Source organism: Thermobia domestica, chromosome 12 (genome assembly GCF_964235325.1).
Source record: "Thermobia domestica chromosome 12, izTheDome1.hap1.1, whole genome shotgun sequence".
NCBI lineage: Eukaryota > Metazoa > Arthropoda > Insecta > Zygentoma > Lepismatidae > Thermobia > Thermobia domestica.
This window is the reverse complement of record NC_137465.1, coordinates 76,497,726-76,523,273: the sequence shown is the minus strand read 5'-3', so window position 1 is coordinate 76,523,273 and position 25,548 is coordinate 76,497,726. Positions and strand designations below refer to the sequence as shown.

General features: G+C 35.9%; 1 protein-coding gene across 1 annotated transcript in view; it reads right to left on the bottom strand.

The window, feature by feature from the left end:
- Positions 1-25,548, bottom strand: part of LOC145666519 (ubiquitin-conjugating enzyme E2 Q2) — a 361,803-nt gene that overhangs the window by 260,088 nt on the left and 76,167 nt on the right. The window contains exon 2 of the mRNA XM_081733809.1: positions 23,042-23,146. Coding sequence (XP_081589935.1) covers positions 23,042-23,146 — 105 coding nt within the window. The remainder of the gene's footprint in view (positions 1-23,041; positions 23,147-25,548) is intronic.

Here is a 25,548-nt window from a genome sequence, read left to right as displayed (position 1 = left end):
CTGTGGGTGCTATTAATTTTGTTTTTGTAAAGCAACAAGTTACTACTTACATATACAAATGTAATTTTAATTCTTCCTCTTTCTAAAAAAAAATATTAAAAGAGTGGACTTTATTTAGGTGTAAGATTGTAGATTTTATGACCTCCCCTTTACTATCTGTTCACGATATTGAACGAGAGAGTAAAACAATATTACCTCAGGTGGTGTAACACGTGTTACGTATTTTTTTAAATGAGTTTATATGACGAGTTTCACCTTCCTATGATGAAGGGTTCCTGAGATACTCTATTGCTTGGCGTACATTTTTTAATTTTCCTTTACCCGCTTAGAATATGCAACGTACCTGAAAATAACATTTAAAAAACCGATTCGAGGCAAGTAAGAAATGGTCAGCTAACGCACCTGGCAAATTTGAACACTGTTTATAAAGAACAGACAACTATGCCTAAACACAAAATTTCAGGTGAAAGTACACATGGGGGAAAATTATGAGCGTTTTAAATTAAGTTTACCTTTGAAAGTCAACAAGAAATAAATTTTTGATGTAGCTTTAATCGGTCAGCAACAATCATAGCGCAGCTGAGCAGTTTAGGCATGTGTAATAGCCTTGCAACTTAGGTGAGTAATAGGGTGGAGCGGTTTTTTTTTTTTTTTTTTTTTTCGAAATTCGAATTTGGATAGGGGGTAAAAGTTGCATCATATCGTAGTACTTTACCATAGAAAATTTCAATTCTCTAAAATAATTTTTAGCCGGGGCGCAAGGGGCTTTAAATTTGAAATTTTGCAAATCAATTTCCGTTTACTATGTAACCATTTAGCAAATGTTCGCTGAAAGTAGACTTTAATTTATATTGTGGATAGAGGGCAAAAGATGCATCCTTTGTCAATAATAACAACATGAATCTTTAATTCTCTAAAATTACTTTTTGCCGGGGCGCAATGGTCCTGAAATTTGGGAATAATAAGACGAAAGGTAATCAACTATAAGCATTTTGCGAGTGTCATAAAGAAGCTTTTTGCTATTTAATAAGAGTTCTGATATCCTACAACGAACTTTTGGCAGTATTGTTAATAGTACAATAGTTTCGTTGGTGGTGACAGTCACGTAGCTAGGGGGGAAAGGGGCTTGTGCCCCGGGCGTCGAATTGGGCATATAATTATTTTCACTATAAAGCAAGGAAAGGAGTTTTGCAAACTAAATATCATAAAAAAAATACCTCAGAAACTTAACAGGGTAAGAACGACTCACCAACCTTAGGATCATATCCATAGAGCTTATGTTAGCTTCAAAGCTATCTTTTGAGGACATTGTAAAACCTTTGCATCCAAAAGAGACCGTAAGGTTAAATTTTAGTTCCAGCTTTTTGTGTTTTCATTTAACTTATATCGATTTAAGAGATTTGTAAAATGTCCGAGTATAATACTCGAGACAACAGCTTCATTGTTTTTCATAATTAAATATTCTATTCAAAAGTAAAAGATGTTGATTCATTCTACACATATCCACATCCCAATATAATTCCGAAAACATTGAAACATTGCGATTTGCAGTTATTTCGTTAAGACTGTAAGAATGTGTCAAGCATGCTACCCTCAGATTATTTGTCAATCAGTTACAAAGTAGTTTAGTGTTTTATCTTGTACTAAAAATTAAAATATGTACTACAATTTTGAAATCAAGCTTTATCACAATTTTGAAATCAAGCTTTGAAGAAAGGATGGAATAGGAGAACTGTCTGATGCCAATATCAGATACAGTTGCGGAGCCTTTTGGTTTGGTTGGTCGGGAGGGGGGGGGGGGGGCTAAGGCGAGTTCTTGCACCGGACGATAACTAGCCCAGTTGTGTCGCTGGGTGGTGAGTAAAAAATGATATTCGGTATTATTTATATTACTTGGACAAAGAAATTCAAGAAAAAGAGAAGGAAGGAAAGCCAAAACGCAATCTTACGGTGAAGCTTTCAGCCAAAGAGTATTATACTCTTCTAGTTACATTACCGAATCTTCAGACTACTTGTCATCTTCGGAAACAAGATAGGAAGGCAATAAAGAACACACTGAAGCTGGAGGAGATCATATTTTAGTTGGAAATATCCTTTGGAGAAGACAAGAGAGCAAGCACAGATTGGATGCACGAAAATGAGAAAATTCGTCCCAACATTAGCAAAAGTGGAAGGAGAAAACTGGCGTGACTTGAAGAAAAATTGCAACAATTGCTACTGCAGTTTTAAGATTTTAAATATGTGAGTCTAGAGCAGTCGCAAAACATTATTGACAGAATAAAAATTCAAAGAGAGGTTGTGAAAAATGGTATAAGTGTAAGAACTAAGAGACTGTTAATAAAGTGAAACCTCGTGACATCTATTTTGATTGGAAGAAAGACCAAACGCTCACGATGTCCGGAAGATGAAGATGGAAGAACATTATTCTATCCGTGTAGAAAACGGGTAACAAATTTCTCGGCTATGCCGGAAATGCTTTGACCGGATCAGCATCAGTAAAGAATATTGCTAGTTTCATCTGCCGCGAATTACAAGAAAATAATGTGGACCTATCAGATGTGGTAGCTATCGGCTGCGATGGCACTAATATTAATGTTAGGTCAAAAGGAGGAGTGATTAAAGTGCTCGAAAACCATTTAGGGAGGCCCTTGCAGTGGTGCATATGCTTATTGCACTTCATTAAACTACCACTTCGTCATTTACTAAAATAAATCGACGGTATAAGTACTGGCCCTTACACTTTCTCTGGCTCTAGATAAAGCCTAGCAGATTAAGAAACCTGGGAAACTTGGGCATGTTCGCTGGTTAATAGTGGCTTACAGACTTTTGCGTCTATAGGTGTATATATCAATGCCAAATCTTTCAGAGGAGCTCAAAACTTTATCAAAGTTCGTGGTAAAAGAGTGGTTCAACATCAAACTGAAACCTCTTGTCAAATACGGAGCTAAACATTTGTTCCTGATCATAAAACTTTCGCGATGTTTGCAAGAACCATACAAGACTCCAGTCAATAAAGTAATTTCCAGAAATGCATTCTATGCGAATCCTTAAAACATTCTCATTGCCATGATTGGTGTCGACAGATCAACTACACGAATCCTTGCTGCTGATAAAATATTCCAATCCAGAAAGCAGTGTAAACCTTCTGAAATTCGTTCCTTCGAAGTGCCAGTATTAAACTTCGAGACTAATAATTACACAGAAATGATAAACTGGAATGAGTGTAATATAACAGAACGCTAATACTGACTCATGAGACACACGAAAAATTGCAAGAAATTCGCGCTTCAGAAAATACATGTGTTGATATCCCTGAGTTCAAATGTCATACGCAAATAGTGGAAAGATTAGTGAAATTAATTAGTGAAACTTCTTTCAGTATCTGGGACACGAGAGAGAAAGATGTCTTTATTCGTTAGAAAATTGACTCGAGAAAATATATGCCTAATTCGAGACAAAGTCACAGAATTTTGCACGAAGACATGAATGAAACTTATGAAATAGTCAATCTAATGTTGGCGGGTGGGTGGATGGGATTGAACTTGACGGCAGTAACCTCTTAGTGGTGAATTCTGGGTTGATGCAGCCTGTAACATAGAATATGAACTTCGGTAGCTTTAGAAATTCATCTCATCGCGGCAACGAATCTTAACACCCTCAAATTACAGTCTACTTCAAGCGAAGAGCTGTCTAATAATTACAGAAATACACAACAAACATGTATTTGTTTACAAAATCTACGAAACTTAAGGCCATGGAGCCCCGGCTAAAAATATTTTAGAGAATTGAAATTTTCCATAGTAAAGTACTACGATATGATGCATCTTTTGCAACATATCCAAATTTGATTTTTTTAATAAATGGCCTCTTTTCATTTATTTGCATAATCTTTCAAACTTAAGGCCCATTGCGCCCCAGCTAAAAATTATTTTAGAGAACTGAAATTTTCCATGGTAAAGTACTATAATATGATGCAATTTTTTCCCCCTATCCAAAATCGAATTTCGAAAAAAAAAACCAACTTTTTGGCCTCTTTTCACTCCACCCTAGTGAGTAATCTATGAATCAATGTTCATGTATTGAAACCCTGTAATAAAATTTTAAAAAAACCCTTTTCGTGTACATCAAACTCTGTTTCTCATTGACTTCCAACGCTAAACTTCGAACCCTCATTACTTCTGGCCACATGTACAATTCCATCTAAAATGTTATATTTGGGATGAGTTGACCAGCCTTTAAATTGTGTCCAAGTTTGGTCAAATTTCTGGCAGGCGCCAGCTGACCATTTGCTAGTAAGTACTGAACATGATACAAACTTCATTTTAAACGGTATCTCCGTTTTCCCATGATGATTAGACATGCAACATCGATGTCACTTTTATATAATGAACAAATAATTAGAAGTTGCCCCCTTTTCACCTTAAAAGCGGGGGAAAAATGTTTATGTACCAACGTTCATCTCTCTAACAAACTGTTCGTGAGATACTCTATCCCTGGCATGCCTTTTAAACCCCTCAACCACTTATGATACACATGTTAATGAATGTAACATGATAAAAGCCTCACTGGAGCCAATTGGTACATACGCTATGTTAAAAGATCTGATTTCAAACGGTTCATCCGTTTTACTGTGATGATGAGACACACGACATCGATGTCATTTTTAAATACTGAGAAACAGTGAGATACTCCTTTTCTCTCTTTAAATTTTGAAAACACTTCGACATATGCCCACTCGTTTTTAATGAAGTTATATAAAAAGTTTCATCTTTCTCTCTTGAGAAACTATTTTCGGCACACATTTTGAACTCTTCATCCTCCCTTAGGATTTGTATTTTCATGAAAATGACCTGCCAACCCAGTTCGAGTTGTATATATTAACAATGTTCAAAAATTCCTTTCGAACAGTAGAGCCATCTCTCGCTATGATAGACAAGTCTTTTCCATTATATAATATAGATACATATGAACAGTATTGGTGTTGTCCTGTATGCATGTTACTCTTGAAATAAAAATGAGTTGGTATATTTAATGTGGTGAACAATATATAACATTTTCCATATTACCAATAGTCAAGCTCTGAATTTAGTATCTAAGATTTATCTTATGTTCAATGTACGGTACTTCATCAAACTAGTAACAGTTTAAGCTTGAATGCTAAAACATTGTTTAGTTTTATTTCTCAAGAGATTATCTTTCCTCTCTAGCTATTATTTTCTCAATAGTTTACAAAACACTGGGACCACACATTTTACACATATAGCCTTTAAACCTTTTCCCATAAAGCTTTCACAACTGCCCCACTTAGCTGGTATTTCCTTAACATCTTTTCAGTACTACAAATTGTTCACATCTTGTAATTTAGCATTAGCACCTAACTTAAAAAGTGATTCTGATAAAAAGGAAAATTAAACTCAATACATACAATATCATGTTTAGATTACTCATCTTAACAAGTTTCTTTGCTACTGATATCGTATACTCTTCATTTCTTAGTAAATTATTATTTCTTACTTCTGCAAGTTAGGACACTTTGGTCACGACTTTTCTACATCACATGAGTCTGGGTCTTGCTTTCCAGATTCGGTCTCACTCGGACCAACCTTGCGACCCGCACACCCGATGGCAGAAAAATAACCCAACTATCAACTCTACAGCATTTTATACAATAAATGATTTCCAATAATCGAACTTGAATATTTACGTATTTTATTTCCCGTGTGACGTTTCTTAACGAGTATGTCCTGACAATTTCAAAAATAATTTCATGCTTACTCATCTTCCCATACTGAAAAACAATGCAGAAGCTTTGAACATAAACTACGTAAAAGGATTTCACAAACCACTGTTGGGCTTAGTGGTATTGCTTATACTTTATATAAGGGGCTTTACGAGGTAGCTTGATTAAGTCTGACCATCCCCTATAAGAAAAAATATAGCTTATCTTTTATGAAATTCTCGCGCATTTATACTCTTATAGACCTTGTAGCTAAAGGGGGATGAACAAAAAAAAATCTAAAAACACTTCATACAGGACACGTAAGTTTGGCACTCCACTGTACAACATGTGTTGCAGTTGCCGATCGTTTTTTGTTTTCAATGTGTCATGTGGACCTTCCTCTTCCGTCAGCAGTAACCAGTTCACCTGTGAGTGTCGTGGTGTGAAAATGGTGCGGTAAAATGGGCAACCTGACAGACTTCCAAAGAGGCATGATCGTTGGTGCCCGTCTGGTTGGAGCTTCAGTGGCAACAGTGGCAAACATTGTGGGGGTATCAAAAGGCACTGTGTCCAATGTCACGAGGGCATACACAATTTTATGGGCAAACGATGTCTGCAAAGCACAACAGTGGTCGAAAGACAATCCCGTAAGATAGGGACCGGAGGGTATTAAAACGGATTGTAGCAGCTAAAAAGAAGACCACTGCAATGCAAATTACGTCTGAACTCAATTCCGGCCTACAGAACCCGGTTCATCGAAAACAGTGTGACGGGAACTTCATAAAATGAAAATTCATGACAGGTCCGCTATCGCAAAACCCCTGGTCACAGCAGTAAACGCGAAGAGGCGTATCCAGTGGTGCAAGAACCACAAGGCGTGGACTCATGAGCAGTGGAAAGACGTAATGTGGTCCTATGAATCGACCTTTACCTTGTTTCCAACAACCGGTCGTGTTTACCTATGGAGAACACCATCGTAGGCCTATGATGCAGACTGGCTGCTCCCAACTGTAAAGCATGAGGGTGGTTGTTACAGTATGGGCAGTGATATCGTGATTTTCTGCAGGTCCCACCATAGCCCTGCATGGAATGATGAATGCTAAGGCGTATGAGGCCATTTGTGGGGACCAGGTTCTACCCATGGCCCAAATATTGTTCCCTGATTGTGATGGCATCTACCTAGATGATTTGGCACCCTGTCACGCTGCAAAAACGGTGAAATCATGGTTTAAGGAGCATGACCAGGAGCTATCACACCTCCCCTGGGCCCCACAATCAACAGATATGAACATCACCGAGCCATTGTAGTCTGAGTTAGAAAGGCGTGTTCGGTCTCATTACCCTCCACCAGCATCGCTTAACGAACTGGAGCATGTTTTGGAGGAACAATGGTACAAAATTCCACACACCACGATTCAGGAGATGTATACGTCCATTCCACGTCGGATCCAAGCTGTTTTGGACGCAAAAGGAGGACCCACACTATACTAGGTATGATTTTCACACTTTTGCAAACGTTTTAGATTTTTTGTGCAACCCTTGTGTTTTTCAGTACAATGTTTTGACACATACAGACGTCGACATCAAGAGAGAAAGAAAATTACATGTTTAATGAGAAGGGAAGAGTCGAATCATATTTGCTAGAATTATATTTAAAAATGAAATGAACATGAATGAGAAAATAGTTCAACGTCCTATGGTTATATCCTTTAGCCTAAAGGAGAGGGATGATTATGAAAGTAAATGGTAGTGAAAGTAAAAGTTTAGTGATTTCTCATCGGGAATCGCGCCTGAGATTACGTGCACCAAAGATGCACGCGCTAGCCACTAGACTAGCGGGAAGGGTTAGAATTAGATTAACAGCCTCATACAAATTCTCCAATGTATATGACGATGTTTCATCGTTCCCGGGTCTGATTACGTTATACCACGCCACAGGTATGACTCCTTCCAGGTCATGAAATTCGTAAACAGTTTCACCACTGCTTCCCAATACACGGTATAATATAACCTCAACGCGTAACAACTGATTGTCGTTTGATACATTTTCTCTAAAAGCAGGCTTCAATTACCGGCAGGGGCAAAGGTGGTTCGGAACCCATGTTAAACCATGGGACCACGCATCATATAGCCTCGTTGCTAAACGAGACGCTAAACACAAATCAACTATAACAATAAATAGAAAGAGATATTCTAGGTGTTTTGTAGACTATTTTCTTTATAATGAAATTTTATTCATATCAAACACAACAAACGCCTATGTGTAAGAACGAAGATTCTGTAAAACCTTCCAAAATATTCACAAAACTTATAAGTTTGATGTAGCAGGTTCTTCTACCTAGGTATCAAAAGTAGGTTTTAACAAGCGTAGTAGATATTTTAGGCATTATTAACTTCGATCAGTTGCTACATTCGCTAACGGAACGTTACCGTTACTTTTTCTTTCTGAAATATATGCTAAGGAAAAATAGGTTCTAACCTGACACCGACATATAGTAATAACGTAATTAGCCATGTTGATTTAGGAATAAATCGAAAAAAAATGGTGGTTCAGTGAGCTACTTCCTGGGTTTATCGCTATTTTAATCAGTCTGTAAAGACAATATATTATAGCCACGGCACAAGTGGGTTCCTCACGGGTCAAAGTTTTTAACATATTTAAGATTCTGTCAAGAATCAAATTCAAACAAGTATATTTCAAGGTGAAATATCACGTATGTATTCAAGAAACTTGTGCTTCAGCATATAAGGAAGAATATTTTTGTTAACTTTCAATACCTTGCACTCAATTGCAGTTCATTTTAGTATAAACCATTGCTTAATTCCTCACAGAATTGTTCATAATATTTGTCACATCTTCGACATTTTCAAGTATAAATGTATTCATTTTTTCCATTTATGTAATGAAATGTGAGCTCCCTTCTGGTTAAGCGCTTAGTGTGCGCGGCTTTGTCGTGAGAGCCATGGGTTCGATTCCCGGCGGGAGTTCAGGGTTCGGATCCCATTGTCTCACATAACCTCGCCTCTAGAAGGAACACTACACTCTCATCAACAAACCAACTATTGTCTACTACTAAATCCCTTAATCCAAGAACCGAAAACTTGGTATTAAACGAAAGGAGTTGCGGGATTCAGAGATTGAGTACAAGTAAATTAACACTCGAAAGACTCGGATATAGACTACTTGTAATGTGACATTTTTATTATTATTTGCTTAACAATAAAATTCCAGACAGAACTGTGGCTATTTAATAGGGACACAATATATTAGAAAGGAACTTCAATGGTTGGTTGGTTTAACAGTAAGTTTCATTGCCTATGGCACGGGAATCATGTTTTTTTTTTTTTCTCTGTGAGAATACACGTTCTTTAGATTCTGCATCAAAAAAGTGATCCATATGGACATCTTAACTGGTCACTTGCTAACGCGCGAACTTTCTACTTGTGTATGCCAAAGTTTGATATCTGGTACGAATATTTATCACGGATACAAATCCGAGCAGTAGATTGGGTTCCATGTTATTTTATACTTTATTTGCTTCGTTACAATTAACTGATTAAGACCCTCTTTCCGTTTCATACAGCCTCGGCGTTGGAAGGGAAAGTTACACGCTAACAACAGCAATAAATAGGTTCACATTTGATGCAATTTCCGTGATTTTTTTAAAAAAATATCAACATTCAGAATCTTTAAGAACTTAATACGAAATGCATATTTCGATGAGAAGTTGGATCACGTCTCGATATTTTAGGCATAACCTGATCACAGTAAGTAGCAGGTGGAAAACTGCTCTTAAGAAGGGACGGGAAGGTCCAATTTCTATGATATTGAAATTTCCCTTTTTACCCAAAGTACCGAATGTGGGGATTTGTTTAAGTTGGTGATTTAAAAAAAAAAAAAAAAAAAAAAAAAAAAAAAAAAAAAAACCGTAAAACTAAGGGAATACATATTTTAGCGTTTTCATAAATTCCGTTCCTAAGGGGAAATTGGGATCGATTCTATTACATCTAAAATTCCCTTTCTTTATTGAGAAAGTGCCCACTGTAAGGATTTGCTAAACTGAGAGATCTGAAAATCGATATATGAACTTTTAAATGAAAATTAAATACCTGTTTCAGCGTCTCCGAAAATTTCGCTTCTGAAAAGGGCAAGAAGCTGATTTCTATAACATACAATGACTTTCTATCGTTTATTCAGAAACTGCTTAATGCAAGAATTTGCTCAGGTTGCAGGTGTGAAATTCGTTATATAAACTCTTAATTAAAAATAAAGGAAACACGTATCTCATTGTTTTCAAAAATTTCGCTTGTTGAAGGAGAAGGGAGCAAAATGTACGATTATAAAATTTAGGCCATGTTAATAAAAGTAGAAACATGATACTTGGATAGAAAATTCCTTTTGTTACCACAGCAATGAATAAGAAATATTTAAAAAACAAAAAAATGTGTATGCTAAGGAAGGTAAAGGTGGAAAGCTGCTTCAAATATTTTACTCGGAAATTACACGGAGTATCACATAAATCAATGAAATTAGGGCGATGAAACTCGGCATAAAAATCCTCATTAAAAATAAGTAGACGCGTATCCCAACATTTTTAAAATTCCTTTTTACGATGAAAGAGACATTTTTTATTATTTTTTCTTCCGTATTGAAAGCAATCTTGTCTGTTATTTGTGACTGCATCATGGAAAAACGGATGCAAACTTTCGAATTAATTTTGGAATAACCTTAGTTTCAATCACTACTCTGATTAAAGAGCATATCTTAAAAGGGTATCAGGTTCTAAATGAATAAAGTAAATATAGTGTATATATAATGAGGTCTCAAATTAGGAAGATGAAATATGTATATAAACCCTTAATTACAAATATGAGCGGACACATGAACCATTTTCCAAAATTCCAGTTTCCAGTGCAATTTCTATATTTTTTCGCCCCATTGGTATACCCGCTGTCGTCTGTCATAGCATCACGGTAAATGGCATATTCATTTGAAATGCATCTTGGAATATAATTCTCACCTCAAGGTATTTCTCATGTCATACTGATTAAGAAACCTGCCAAATACACGCCAAAAATAGGATATCCCATGAGCTTTCATAACACTAGCCAACACACACTTGGCAGCAGCTTGGGAAATGGCTGACACTGGTTGTATTTCCTTCCTTGACATTTGGAAACCATGTAGAAATTTCTGACACCCACAATTCTTCTTCTATTACATCTAACTTTTAAAAAGCGGACATTCACAGGGTGGCCACTCATTTGGAATTTCAAAATTCCCTGACTTTTCCAGAAAATTTCCCGGTTTTCCAGAAAATTTCTAGAGAGATCTAAAATTGGTATAGCATTGTTTTTCAAAGCTTAAACAGAAGCTACAAGCGAAATGCAATGTGGACTAGAGGATCATTATTAAAAAAAGATTCACAAAAAACACCAGCGAAGAAAAATAGTCTAATTTTAATCACTTACTTGCCTAATTTTCAATTCTGTGTGTTTCCACTCCACTGTAACCAACTGCTGCACAGGACGAGAAGAGGAATGTCTATCCCTATCGCTTTCCAATCTTAAGCTTAATACTAGTCACAAAAGTACACACACTTACAGTCCACTACTAAAACACAAATTACTGGAACGAACACTACTTTACTGAAATGTTTTAAAACCTCAAATCACAGACTTGCAGTTCAATACAATCAAACTGAAGTTAAGACCACATCCACTTAAATGTTTTAAGACCTCAAACCAATAATCTCATCATCAATTGCAGACAGTTTCTCCTTGACATCATTCAACAACTTCATTTTCTTCGCCTCGAATTCAGTAACTTTATTCTTAATGGCATTTCTCTTCTTCTGTTTCTTCTCTTCCTCTTCTTGATTCCTCAGAGAATCAACATATACTCCATGAGCATTGCGGGCAGCATGGACAACCCTCTTTGTAATTGGAAACTTATCAATACCACCCACAGCTGAAATTTTATCATGTACCTGCCTGAGTGCAATTAGACTCAACTCGCTTTGATTTTCAATTAAACATTCTTTGTTGATTGAAAATCCCCTCTCCACACTAGCATTTCCATGAGATAAAATGAGGAGAAATTTCACAAAATCAGTCATATGTATTGAGCATGCGCCTAAATGCAGCATCTCCATCCAATGGTCATCTAATCTCTTACTTTTCCTGTCATAAGTCCTCATTGCTTCCAATACAAGAGGATTTTTAGCAAAAACTTTGAATTCACCTTGGATTTCATCAGCTAATGTTCCTGAAATCCAATTCTTGGATACTACAATTTCTAGGCAATTGGACAATCTCTTTGCAGCTACAGTGTCATCCATAACAAACACACTTGGATCCAGGAAAGAAATTGCTCTTGTCAGGTTGAATTTTAGAGGTGACCTGTCCATTATTTTCAGTATGAATTTCTGACATCCTGCGCGACAGTCTTGTCGAAATTCAAGAGTCTGTCTATCCGATACGGTATTGGCTTTTCGTATAGCATCCTTTGATGTGTACCCAATGTTTACAAACTTGGCTGGCTTTAAGTTTTCGCTATTATTGAAATCAATCTTAACCAATGGCCGGCCTTCCAAAACACTATCTTTCACAAAACGACCTGCAACAGACAATACTATGGCCTGGAGCGAGTTGTAAAGGAAAGGAGCTAATGGAGCTTCTCCCTGAAATTCACGCAGGAAAGGTTCAACAGTTTTTTGCTAATGTTGTGAAAAAGCCAAGTTTTGCACCAAGCAGGTTATCGTTTGTGAAATGTCTTACAGTATCAAAGCTTTTGCACTGTGGTATTTTCTTCTCATCAACAGCCCACTGTACGTATTTCTTTACGTTCGGTAATATTTCCATCGCCCGGGAAGCAACGTCCGAATTTTCTGTCCATCTAATGCTGCAAAATTTTTTCGGAAACACAGAAGACGCTGTGCATCTTATGTAATCTGCACGACGAGCTGGAACGTCTTTGAATAAATTATAAGACGCCCTTAGGAATTCTTCTAATTTCCAACCTGTTGCTTGCATGGCAGCTTTAAAAGCACAATTCATAGTATGCAGCCCACAACTTCCAATATCAAGAAGAATTGGATCTGAAGGTGAACTTGCAAGATCTTTCTGCAGGTCACTTAAAAATTTGAAGTTAACATGTGAGCCATCCAAAGAAACTTGAACAATTTTCTTGAGGTCCAAACCTAAGATACCATTCTTGAAACTAACTTGAATGTCTGCTGACGTTGAATGTCCGAGGAACACTGAATTTAAATATCTTGCTGACACTTGGTTTCTTTCATTGTCCCAAAACCGAATCGTAAGGTCCATTTGCTGCTTTTGCGAGACTTTGTTAAGGCTTTCATCAAACCCAATAACTTAATGCTTGCAAGGTTCTATTTCTTTGAGAAGATCACCTTTAAAAAGTCGTCCAAGACCATGAACGATAGTATAAGCTAGCTAACTTGGTACGTTGTAATTGCATCTTACTACAAATTTCGCTATCAGGGAACATGAGCATGAAATTTGTTGCCAGTCGGGAAGCAGATCGGAATGACAAGTGTTCCATTACTGCCTGCAAACACCACAGAACTTCAGCTTTAGTTACTGACTCAGATCCCCTTGGATCAGCCACTGTGTATATATATATATATATATATATATATATATATATATATATATATATATATATATATATATATATATATATATATATATATATATATATACTGAACCGGATAGTTAGCGCGTGTGCGTACGATGCACGTAGTCCCGGGTTCGATTTCGTGTGGACACTCAAAAGTTTTGGTGTTGGCCCAGAGAGTATGGAGCTACCTGTATTAAGAAGTAGCGGACTTCGGTCTAGAAAGCCGACATTAACAACTTTAGGTAAGCCCGGGTCCCAAAGGTTTTGTCTTGCCAGCAGTGGCGTGCGATGGTTATGCAACCGGGGAACAGGTCGACATAGATAGGAAATATTGTGTAACAAAACAACGGAACTGAAGTAAATGAGCACTAATAAAATGTGCTTTTAAGAAATCAGAAAATTTTGTTTGTAGCTGATTTATTTTAGAGCAGGAGTACATGCAGTAGCGGAATTGGGTGTAAAAACTAGGAGGAGGGGAATGCCATTACTTCAAATTGGTGGTCAAAAAGTCAAATATCTGAAAAAAAAAAAAAGCATGGCCAATTAATCGAGTGTCTCAAAAAGTACTGCAGCCACTGAGTACAAATGCATGTGGAATCCACACAGTTTTTGATTACACATAGAAATACACACATTAACCAAAATTCCACACATTTTGTGGAATTCGACACACATTCGGAACTCTTCCGGCAGAAATACTCAACTATCGTTCAGCCTTTATATTAATCACGTGACTACCAAAACGGGATGCAGGGGCGCAGCCCCGAGCGAATTCTGGAAATCAAGCAGCCATCGAACTAAACAAGTTTGTTAATTACAAAATGGTCCCGATTTCGCTCCAGCTCAATTCATGGGCAGCACTAAATGACAAAAGAATATGAAGAAAGTATGCGCAGCCCAAACCAGCAGAGCTAGATAAACGAAACCTGGAACGAAGGAGAAATCTGGGGGCGAAGCCCCCAGCGACCAAAGCTATTTTGTATATAAATAAACCGGCTAAATGGCTAGGAATACAGCAGAACGTAAATTTTTCCCCGAGTAAAAATTCCATGTTTTTGATCAAAATTCCCTGACTTTTCCAGAATTAAAAAATTCCCTGACTTTTCCCGGTTTTCCAGGTGAGTGGCCACCCTGATTCACTTCATGTTTTCCGGGCGGTTATTTTTCGTTCGTCCCAGCTTCCCTCCTAACTGTCAGAAGGCCGTAATTGATATATTGTCGGAATGGTGATGAAATACAGATTTAAACGGTGTAATATTTGTGTCAATTGTCTTCTATTGGAAGAAGAAAAAGAAACAATAAAAAATGAAATGAAATCTTTAACTTTTACGCCCCACGTTTATGCCGGTCAGGCTAAAGGAGACGGTGATAATGAGAGATGAGTGAGATGGTGGAATGAAGAAAGTGGGAGGAAACGGGAGAATCCCTAGAAAATCCAGGAGCACGGTGTTTGTCCACCACAAAGTTTACATGGCGCGAGCTGGGATCGAACCAGGGACCCCAAGCACCGGAGGTGAACGCTCTACCACTGAGCCACCGCCCCCCTCCCTTTTAACCATGCACGTAGCCAAAAAACGCAATTTTGTCTCATACAATAAATATGGGAACAAAAAGCACATCACCTGTTACGATATTCCGTATCTATTATTGATGCTAAATAATATTATTCTGTATCACTTTTGAGTACAAGATAGAGTGGTCTCAAAAACAATCCCTATCACTTATGTATCAAAAATGTTATGTACCAAATTTCACAATAGTAAATCCCCACGTTAAGCGGGTTTGCATATCCAGGCTCCTAACTATGAAAACATTTACGATCACTCCAACCCCAATCATTTCACAGATTCAACCTGTTGTATATAAGTTATTAGGACGTAAAATTGAATGTAGTTTATACGAAAAAGACCTTTATGCATTGCAAGACCTGTAACGCCTAAATATTCACCACAAACTTATTCGACATAAACAAAAAAAAGTGTGGAGCAGGAAACTATTTTACACAAAAGTCTAAAGAAGCTCAGTGAAGATGTACGAACTGGTCAAGCGGTTTGGGTCAATAGTCTATCAATCATAAGTTTATGTGTTCAAACCCTGTAGGAAGTATTGGTTTCGTTTTTTTCCCTTAAAAGTGTGTTCCTATTTTCATCAGAGGATAGAAAACATTTCTTTGAATAAATCTTTGACAGCTACGTTTCTATCAAATTCGATTAGAAGGGAACATTATATGAATTGCAAATCTAAAATCCAAAATTGAAAACAAAATATTAAGTATGTTTATATTTCATTATTATCCTTTGATTTGTAATGAAAAATTAATTATAAGCATATTATTATTCTTATAAAAAATATATGAAAAATTTCCTTCTTCCCATAAGCTTGAAGAAATCTTTTACCTCAGATAGAACACTTTAACCTGGCATAAGGAGAACACGCGTCAAGCCTGAATCCCTAAAAATAAACCTACAAAACACTGATCCCTTCTATAGTCGACGAAGGGCATACCATGCAATATATCAATACCACGTGAACTAGTAGGGAAACAATGATGATTTTTTCTACCAAAAGAAACCAAAGAACAAAGGAAAGGTGCCCCAATGGATGTTCTTTAAAACTGGAAAGCTTTACCAAAGTATTATAAGCTTTGATGATTTCAGAAGATTCTCCCCGGGTAATGGTCAATATATGAATGAGAGGAAATTGATAGAAGATTATTAGTCTACTTTGAGCATGATCGAAGATACGGTCACGAATTTATGTCGACAGGGTCTCAAATTCTCCCACAGGTCATGGCCTAAAATCATCAGTTTCAAAGGTTTCCTTAACAAATACCTAGGTAGAAAATTACATTTACTCCTCGTTCTACGTTTTGAAATGACAAAATCATAATTTTAAAGATAATTATAATACGATAAGCATAAAGGTTTATATAACTAATGAAGTAAATAGTATTGTGTAAGTTATCGGTTTCTAATCGGATTAAAACTAGAATATTCGTTTGCATCGCACTTTATAAAGTAAATCCTCTCTATATAATTCTTACTGGAAAGCATGTTTAACTCCAATTACTTAATCAACATTTTTAATAATATATTTTTATTGTAATAGTTTTACTATTCAATGTCGTATACACTTCATTTCCCAAAGCAAAACCTCACAAATGTATAGTGGGCTAGTGAATATTATCATATAAATTATCATTTGGTTTACGTAAATACTGCGTCGCCTGATTTGAAACTTCGTACTTTAACTAATAATAATAATAATAAAATCATAGCCATATCTTATAAGAATTTCAGGCTTACTCAATAAATGAATTCAACGTGGTCTCTATTCGAAGTTCTATTTATTCGAATCCGATAGAAATATAAAGAGAAACTTCGAGAACAGGTAAAAGAAAAATGTTATTTTGGTGGGACTGGAACTAAGCTTTACGAATTCCTTTCAAGTTACAAATACCTTAGACACTTTGTTTCTTGTCTTTAAGTTAACTGATTCACTGAACGTATCTGAGTATGTTGTCTTTATTTTCTACTCGGTTATACACGTTTTACAATAATTTCCTTTAAGCTTGAACGACAGGAACACGAATGCAAAAACATGTAGGTCAATTAAAATTCCCCCACCGGGAATCGAACCGGGGACTCCGTACACCAAAGGCACACGTGCTAGCCACTAAACCAGCGGTAAGAACGAATGAAACCTGTTTTGAAGTGTCTGAAATTGATGGCTATTTCGCCCTGATGTAATATGTCTATTGATGTTTTATGTTTACCGTATTCGGTACTTTGAGGAACGATATATGTTATTTATATAGGTTCTATTACGTATTCGTCCATAAATACTATATAAATTATCAGAATTATTCATGATCTTTCATGGAAATTCGCTGGTGCATGCACAGTAGACGGACAGTGTAATTGGAAGGTGACTTCAACAGACATTATGTATTTCGCCGACATTATTTAATAGCTATATAGAAGAGATAGCGAAAACAAGTCTACCTAATGAAGATGAAATTTCGGTAGGAGATGAAATGATGAGGTGTATACGATTTGGAGCTGATATAGTTCTTGTTGCAGAATCTAAAAAGAAAATTAATAAGATGTAGAAAACTTGAGAAAGGCTTCTGAAGAATATGGGATGAAAATAAATGACACTTTACAATTTAGCTTGACAATTTTATAATGGCCGTTTAAAAAATAATACTGTAGTAGAAGGGTTTGCTAAAGACTTGCCTTAAATAAATATAAATACCTGACATTATCATTATTATTATTATTATTATTATTATTATTATTATTGATCTCCCACTTCTTGGCCGAGATGTGAAATATTCACCACCTTCCTCATATTACTACATCAATTTCTTTACTGTTTTCTTGTCACAGCCCATACCCCTAGCTATCTGAATGGCAGTTTGTCCCATAGTTACTCGACCTATGATTTCCCCTCTCATAGTAACAGATAGTTCTCTACAGCCTTTAGAGCAAGGCATTTTGGCACCCTGTAGAAATTTGCATTGTGATTCGTATTAGCAATGACAGTAAAGTGGATTTTTCTGTTTCTACTGTGCATCATCGGCATCATTATATCAGAAGTATTCCACCATTACCAGCGGATCACTTACCGCGATTGAGAAAATGCCATGCTCCACGATCTTCTATTAACCTTTCCATCTTCACATACGATTTTTCTGTTTTGATATCGCCAATAGCCTAATTCTGTTTCTATATAGTGTAATTAATCCCCTCCCTCTCTTTCGTGCCACCACACCCTCTAGCACATCCCTCATGATACAGTTGCTTCTTAACCAATATCCCAACCAGTTTTTCTTCCTCTTAATAATATTTTTCTCCTTCCATTTCTAACACCCTCTCTTCGTTTTCCTCTCGACCTAGTTATTTCTTCCATGCACATATTTCGAAAGCCTTCAATTGTTTCTCATCATTTTTGCATAATGTCCATGATTCTGCCTTATAAATACAGTAAAATACAGTACACGAAACATTTTATGAGTCTTTTTTCAACTCTATTCAAGGTCCCACAAAATAGTATTTTATTCATCCTAAAGGCTTCTTTCGTCATTTCTATCCTTGCTTTTATTTACGTTCGCATATCATATCATCACTAATAATAATACTCAGATATCGAAAACTAGTCATTTGTTCTTTTCTCCCGCTCCTACTTCTATATTTGACACCGATCGTTTCGTTTCAATCACCATGGATTTTGTCTTTCTAACATTTATTTTCATCCTATATTCTTCAGAAGCCTTTCTCAAGTTTTCTACATCTTATTAATTTTCTTTTTAGATTCTGCAACAAGAACTATATCAGCTCCAAATCGTATACACCTCATCATTTTATCTCCTACCGAAATTTCATCTTCATTAGGTAGACTCGTTTTCGCTATCTCTTCTATATAACTATTAAATAATGCCGGCGAAATACATAATGTCTGTTGAAGTCACCTTCCAATTACACTGTCCGTCTACTGTGCATGCACCAGCGAATTTCCATGAAAGATCATGAATAATTCTGATAATTTATATAGTATTTATGGACAAATACGTAATAGAACCTATATAAATAACATATATCGTTCCTCAAAGTACCGAATACGGTAAACACAAAAACATCAATAAACACATTACATCAGGGCGAAATAGGCATCAATTTCAGACACTTCAAAACAGGTTTCATTCGTTCTTACCGCTGGTTTAGTGGCTAGCACGTGTGCCTTTGGTGTACGGAGTCCCCGGTTCGATTCCCGGTGGGGGAATTTTAATTGACCTACATGTTTTTGCATTCGTGTTCCTGTCGTTCAAGCTTAAAGGAAATTATTGTAAAATGTGTATAACCGAGTAGAAAATAAAGACAACATACTCAGATACGTTCAGTGAATCAGTTAACTTAAAGACAAGAAACAAAGTGTCTAAGGTATTTGTAACTTGAAAGGAATTCGTAAAGCTTAGTTCCAGTCCCACCAAAGTAACAGTTTTCTTTTACCTGTTCTCGAAGTTTGTCTTTGTATTTCTATCGGATTCGAATAAATAGAACTTCGAATAGAGACCACGTTGAATTCATCATCAATTTCAGACTAATAAGCCTGAAATTATTGAGTAAGCCTGAAATTCTTATAAGATATGGCTATGATTTTATTATTATTATTAGTTAAAGTACGAAGTTTCAAATCAGGCGACGCAGTATTTACGTAAACCAAATGATAATTTATTTGATAATATTCACTAGCCCACTATACATTTGTGAGGTTTTGCTTTGGGAAATGAAGTGTATACGACATTGAATAGTAAAACTATTACAATAAAAATATATTATTAAAAATATTGATTAAGTAATTGGAGTTAAGCATGCTTTCCACTAAGAATTATATAGAGAGGATTTACTTTATAAAGTGCGATGCAAACGAATATTCTAGTTTTAATCCGATTAGAAACCGATAACTTACACAATACTATTTACTTCATTAGTTATATAAACCTTTATGCTTATCGTATTATAATTATCTTTAAAATTATGATTTCGTCATTTCAAATGTAGAACGAGGAGTAAATGTAATTTTCTACCTAGGTATTTGTTAAGGAAACCTTTGAAACATTGACGATTTCAGGCCATGACCTGTGGGAGAATTTAAGACCCTGTCGACATAAATTCGTGACCATATCTTTGATCATGCTCAAAGTGGACTCATAATGTTCTATCAATTTCCTCTCATTCATATATTGACCATTACCCGGGGAGAATCTTCCGAAATCATCAATGCTTATGATTAGTTTTTCATTACAAATCAAAGGATAATAATGAAATATTGAACATACGTAATATTTTGTTTTCAGTTTTGGATTTTAGATTTGCAATTCATATAATGTTCCCTTCTAATCGAGTTTGAGAGAAACGTAGCTGCCAAAAGATTTATTCAAAGAAATGTTTTCATTCTCTGATGAAAATAGGAACAGACTTTTAAGGGGAAAAAACGAAACCAATACTTCCTACAGGGTTTGAACACATAAACTTATGATTGATAAACTATTGACCCAAACCGCTCGACCAGTTCGTACGTCTTCACTGAGCTTCTTTAGACTTGTGTGTAAAGTAGTTTCCTGCTCCACACTTTTTTTATGTCGATACCACTATAAGTTTGTGGTGAATATTTAGGCGTTACAGGTCTTGCAATGCATAAAGGTCTTTTTTGTATAAACTACATTCAATTTTACGTCCTAATAACTTATATGCAACAGGTTGAATCTGTGAAATGATTGGGGTTGGGGTGATCGCAAATGTTTTCATAGTTAGGAGCCTGGATATGCAAACCCGCTTAACGTGGGGATTTACTATTGTGAAATTTGGTACCGTGTCCGAATACATAGCACTTAAAGTGTTCTGCATGTGTTGTACTTATTTTTCTTTTTTTCACAGAACTGTGACTCGTTTGGAATCAATGACCTCGAAAACAAAAATAGAGTAGAGCATACGCACTGCTTTCCCAAGTTCTAAGCATCGTTACCAGAATTATTTGTAACCATAACAAAGACAGTTATTGTTGTAAGACGCAGTTATCTTTTTCGTGAGTGATTTTCCTTAGAAGCATGAAGGAAAGAGGGAGATGTTGCAAATATTCACCTAATAGTTTCAGTTATGTGTGCGCGCGCTCCATTTGTTTCAAAATCACATGTGTGTGCGCCATTTGTTTCAAAATCACAAAGAAGACCTATTGGAAGAATGGTTAAAATATCTTACAGACTGTACTTCGGTTATCAAGTTGGTAACCAAGGTAAAGACTGGGTACCTCTTGTTTGCTTTAAGATGTGCGAGGTCAATTTATCAATGTGGTTTCCTGGTAAACAACATAAAATGGCATTTGCTGTCACTGTAGTCTGGCGAAAACAAACCAATTGTTACAATGACTTTTTTTTTTTCTTTTTGGTATGAAAGATGTGTCTAGGTAGCCCAGGAAAAATACACGTAAAATATCTTATTCAATCTGCCCACTGAAGCAACATTAGAAGATTCCGATGAAGATTTTATTCCTGAATCTTCAGTTACTCCATATCAAGTACAACAACCAGAACAGAACGATCTTGTACGAGATTAAAATTGACAAAAGAGGATGCTGAACTTCTAGCCTCGAGGATGCGAGAATGGGGATTCTCACATGAGAACACAAATGTGACTTTCTACAGAAATCGACACAAACAATTGTTTGCATATTTTCAGACGAAGGATTTAATGTTTGTGTGGACACTGCCCGACTAATAATGACAGTGGGTTTCGAACGTAACCCGAAGAATGAATTTTGTTAATTGACGGATTTAAATACAGTCTTATAGCCGATCTCTTACATAATGGGAATGACGAAACAATAGCACATGCTGTTGGACTTAAGGGAACATATGAAGGTATGGTAGATACTGAATGCAATTCAGTACAAGCAATGCAAGTGGAAAATTTGTGCTGACATGGAAGTTATTACTTTGATTCTTGGCTTACAGCGTGGCTGCACCAAACATTATTGTTTTATGGGTTTATGGCACAGTCGCGCCACTGACAAGCATTACCAAATAAAGAAACGGCCAGAAAGACACGCATTCATTCCAGGAATTTGATGTAATTACAAGTCTCTCACAAATTTAGACAAAACACCTGATAGTACATAATTATATACTTTATTGCCAACACATTCTCATTAGGCATAAACTTCCTTCATTCAAAATCCCGCGGACTGGGATATTTAGAACATATTCGCCTGCACTATTGTCTTCAATCGTCAATAAACGTGAGACCCAGCGACAAACTTAATAACAGCCTAACCTTGGCATAATTTCTTGCACTGCACTGTGTCCTATAATGAATACTGTTTGTATTGCATCCACAGTGACCTGTCTATCATTTTTAATGTTAACTCTTTGCATATTGCATTTATGGAGCCAAACCGCTTCAAAGCTCATCTTCGATGCTCATGCTTTTAGTTTTAAGATATTTTATCTATCCTCTAACGCCGCTAGTACCCACACATCTTCATAGGCACGCTGACGCCTACTGTGCATTTCAATTGAAGGAATTTACACTTTAACAAGGAATTCATTTTAATTGACTAATTCAATCCCAGCACGTTGTGGAAATATCACTGTCAGTCATTCTGAAACAACTGTCTTCGCTAACGCGATTGAAGCTAATGACTCGCAGTAGCTCAACGTGTGCAGCAAAGTCTTTAAACTGATGACTTTCTTCGTTTGCGTATATTGATTTTTTTTAATGCTCAATTTTTTCAGTATACCCCTCGTAGAACAAAAAATTATTACAAGACTGCGAGATGGAAAAAAAAAAGCTGTAGTGTATATGTTTAATAGTCGTATTCATTAAGCATGAAACACTGACATCTTACAATACAAGTAAAAATTAAAATAAGTAATTCTCATGTAATATACCTTAATGAAAGATTAAGATAGATTAATAGAGAAGATTCCAAAAACGTTAAATTAAGGTAAGTAATTTTCATGTCTGTAAAAACTAAATATTGTCCGTGGTTATTTCTTCATGATGCTGATATAACAATACTTGTATTACCTATCCATTCAAAGACACAGAGATTAAGAATAAATTAAGAAAAACATAACGAAAAGAAATAAATTACTAAAAACATACTTGCTTACTTACATGATTATCCCTTCCTGATGTATTACTAAGAATCTGAACTGCATTCGTTATACTGGTTTCTTCCGATTCCGCAAACCATACTGGAGGAGTTGAAGGGTACGTTTCCTGAAATACGAAACCAAAAACAATGACAGAACTGGAAAATTCAAATGTAGTCCTTTATCTATTAAGTACTGATCAAAGAAATGTGTTTATTTATTTGTAAATATCCTTGAAATTAATAAAAGCTGTTATAGAATAAAACATTAAAAAAAAAAAAGAAAGAAAGAAAAGAAAAAGAAAGAAAGTTCTTAGCATTTAAATACGCATTTTCAACGCTCCCAAGACATGAAACTTTTGTAAACGGTATTAAGTTATTTGCGTTTATTGGAAATTATCTATGTGATACTTATTTAAGCACTTTTTCGAAATAAAATTCTTTTAAGAAAGTGAAATTTTCAGTCTCTTGTGATTTTGTTTCTACTTGTTAGAAATATATCACAGTCACAGTATTCAACATTACAGTACTTTCGATGTGCATTGACACGTCCGTCTCACCCGTCTGCAGAAGCCTCAGAAACCCGAATGTCAACGGCTTTTTGTGATACTGTGGTAACGTAAGTTTTTGTTCAACATGTAAATTTGAAGTATGTAATAACTTGACGTTGTGTCATTTATGTTGGGTTCATAACACTGTTAATATAAGGAATTCGTCTTGTTCTGTACGGACATCTGTACAGTATCATCGAAAAAACTTGCCTAGGGATGCGGGGTTAAATGGGATTGGAGGAGCACTTAATGTGCAAGCACAATTTTAGCCCTCAGTCCGAAAACACAGGGACACAATTCATTAAGATGGTTCTCTCAGGAAATAGCCTACACGGTTAAAAACGGCTTCTCCCAAACAAAAGTATCAACAAAATAAACTCTGTGCCCATAAAATATGTCTGGTACTCCGAAAACAATGGAAATGTTAGAGCTGTCAACTTCAGTAAAATCAGAGCTTCTCATTCAAGACTATTTTCAATTTTGTGCAATTAAGTGGTGAACATTATTCACTTTTCTCCATACCAAATCAGGTGGCTGTCGAGGAAGAATTTATTGACCTGCCTGTTTGAACTTCGTTTGAAAGTGTATTTTGCTCTCGGACATCTTAGATTTTCAGTACTAATCTCTGGCTTGCCCGGTTTGCTTACCTGACAGATTTATTTTGCCGCATCAACCAGAAGAATAAGTTAGCAAGGTGAGTGTCTTATTTATTGTCAATACATGATAAAAATACAGGTCTTAGGAAAAAACAAATTTTCAAGAAATCAATATCGAGAAAAAATTGTTTATTTCCACTGTTGGCTACTTTCATAACTGGGATTGGAACTATTCTTCCTATTGAACAGGCAGTAAATATAAAGGATATTCTTGGTGGTCTAATAACAAGTTTCGAATACTTTCTGAAAATCTTGCTTCAGAATTTTGGATCAGGGACCCGTAAGAAACGCTAATTTCTTCCGACAAAGGTTAGGTAATCGAGATTTCATGTAACGAAAGTCTCACACAAACATTCAATAGATGAGTCGGCAAGAAGAAATGAATATCCAATGATTTTAGATAAAACTAAAATTTCTATTATTTTAATTTCCCACGAAAATGCTCTGCTCCTAAAGGAGACACTAATGATGATAATGAAATTGTGGAAAAAAGGAAGTGGGACGAAACGGGAGATCCCCGAGAAAACCCAAGCACACACTGTTTATCCACCACAAAGCGCGATTGGTGAGTGAGTGCTACTACTTACCTTCGTCAAGGTGCATTTTCATCTCTCCTTTATCAAATCAAAGTACACGAATAAGTTGCGAGTTGAACCCCATTTAAGATTAAAGTCAACTGAAATACGCTAAACAGTTGTGTTAAACTAAACAAGCAGAATTCTTCGCACCGAAGAAAAAATGCGACTTCTGTAATATTGTATTCTTCTTTTTACACTCACTGTTTATCCTAAGTTTATCTCAGAGCTGAAGTACCATAATCAGAAATGTGTACTCACTTTGTTTTCATTTTTTAAAATTAGAATATTTTAATAAACAATCCACTGAGCAAATCTACTGAATAGTTGATTTTTCAGCATATATCTGCATTTAAAAACAAACAAATTTAATTACTTAGAAAATTTGTATGTAATTTTGCCCCTGAGATAAACAAATCATAGTTTTCCAGAGTATCTTTGCTTTTTGGTTCATTATTCCCTATAATATGGTAGTACATAAGTAAAAATGATTGACACTTCCTGTCTTAGATTTATGGCTTGTACATCATTATCTTTAGAAATATCAGACTTTCGAATACCATATACAAATGCCTTCCTGATGCAAATTTCGGAAGAAATTCAGGCATTTGCAAGAAAATTAAAATCCAATTAAATTATTTGTGCGCCCAGGATGCAGGTACACTCGAAGAAATAGATATTTTTCATCGTGAAATACGTTTGGCATATTCCACTCTCAAGGGTAAGAGTTTTACAAGAAACTGCAAGA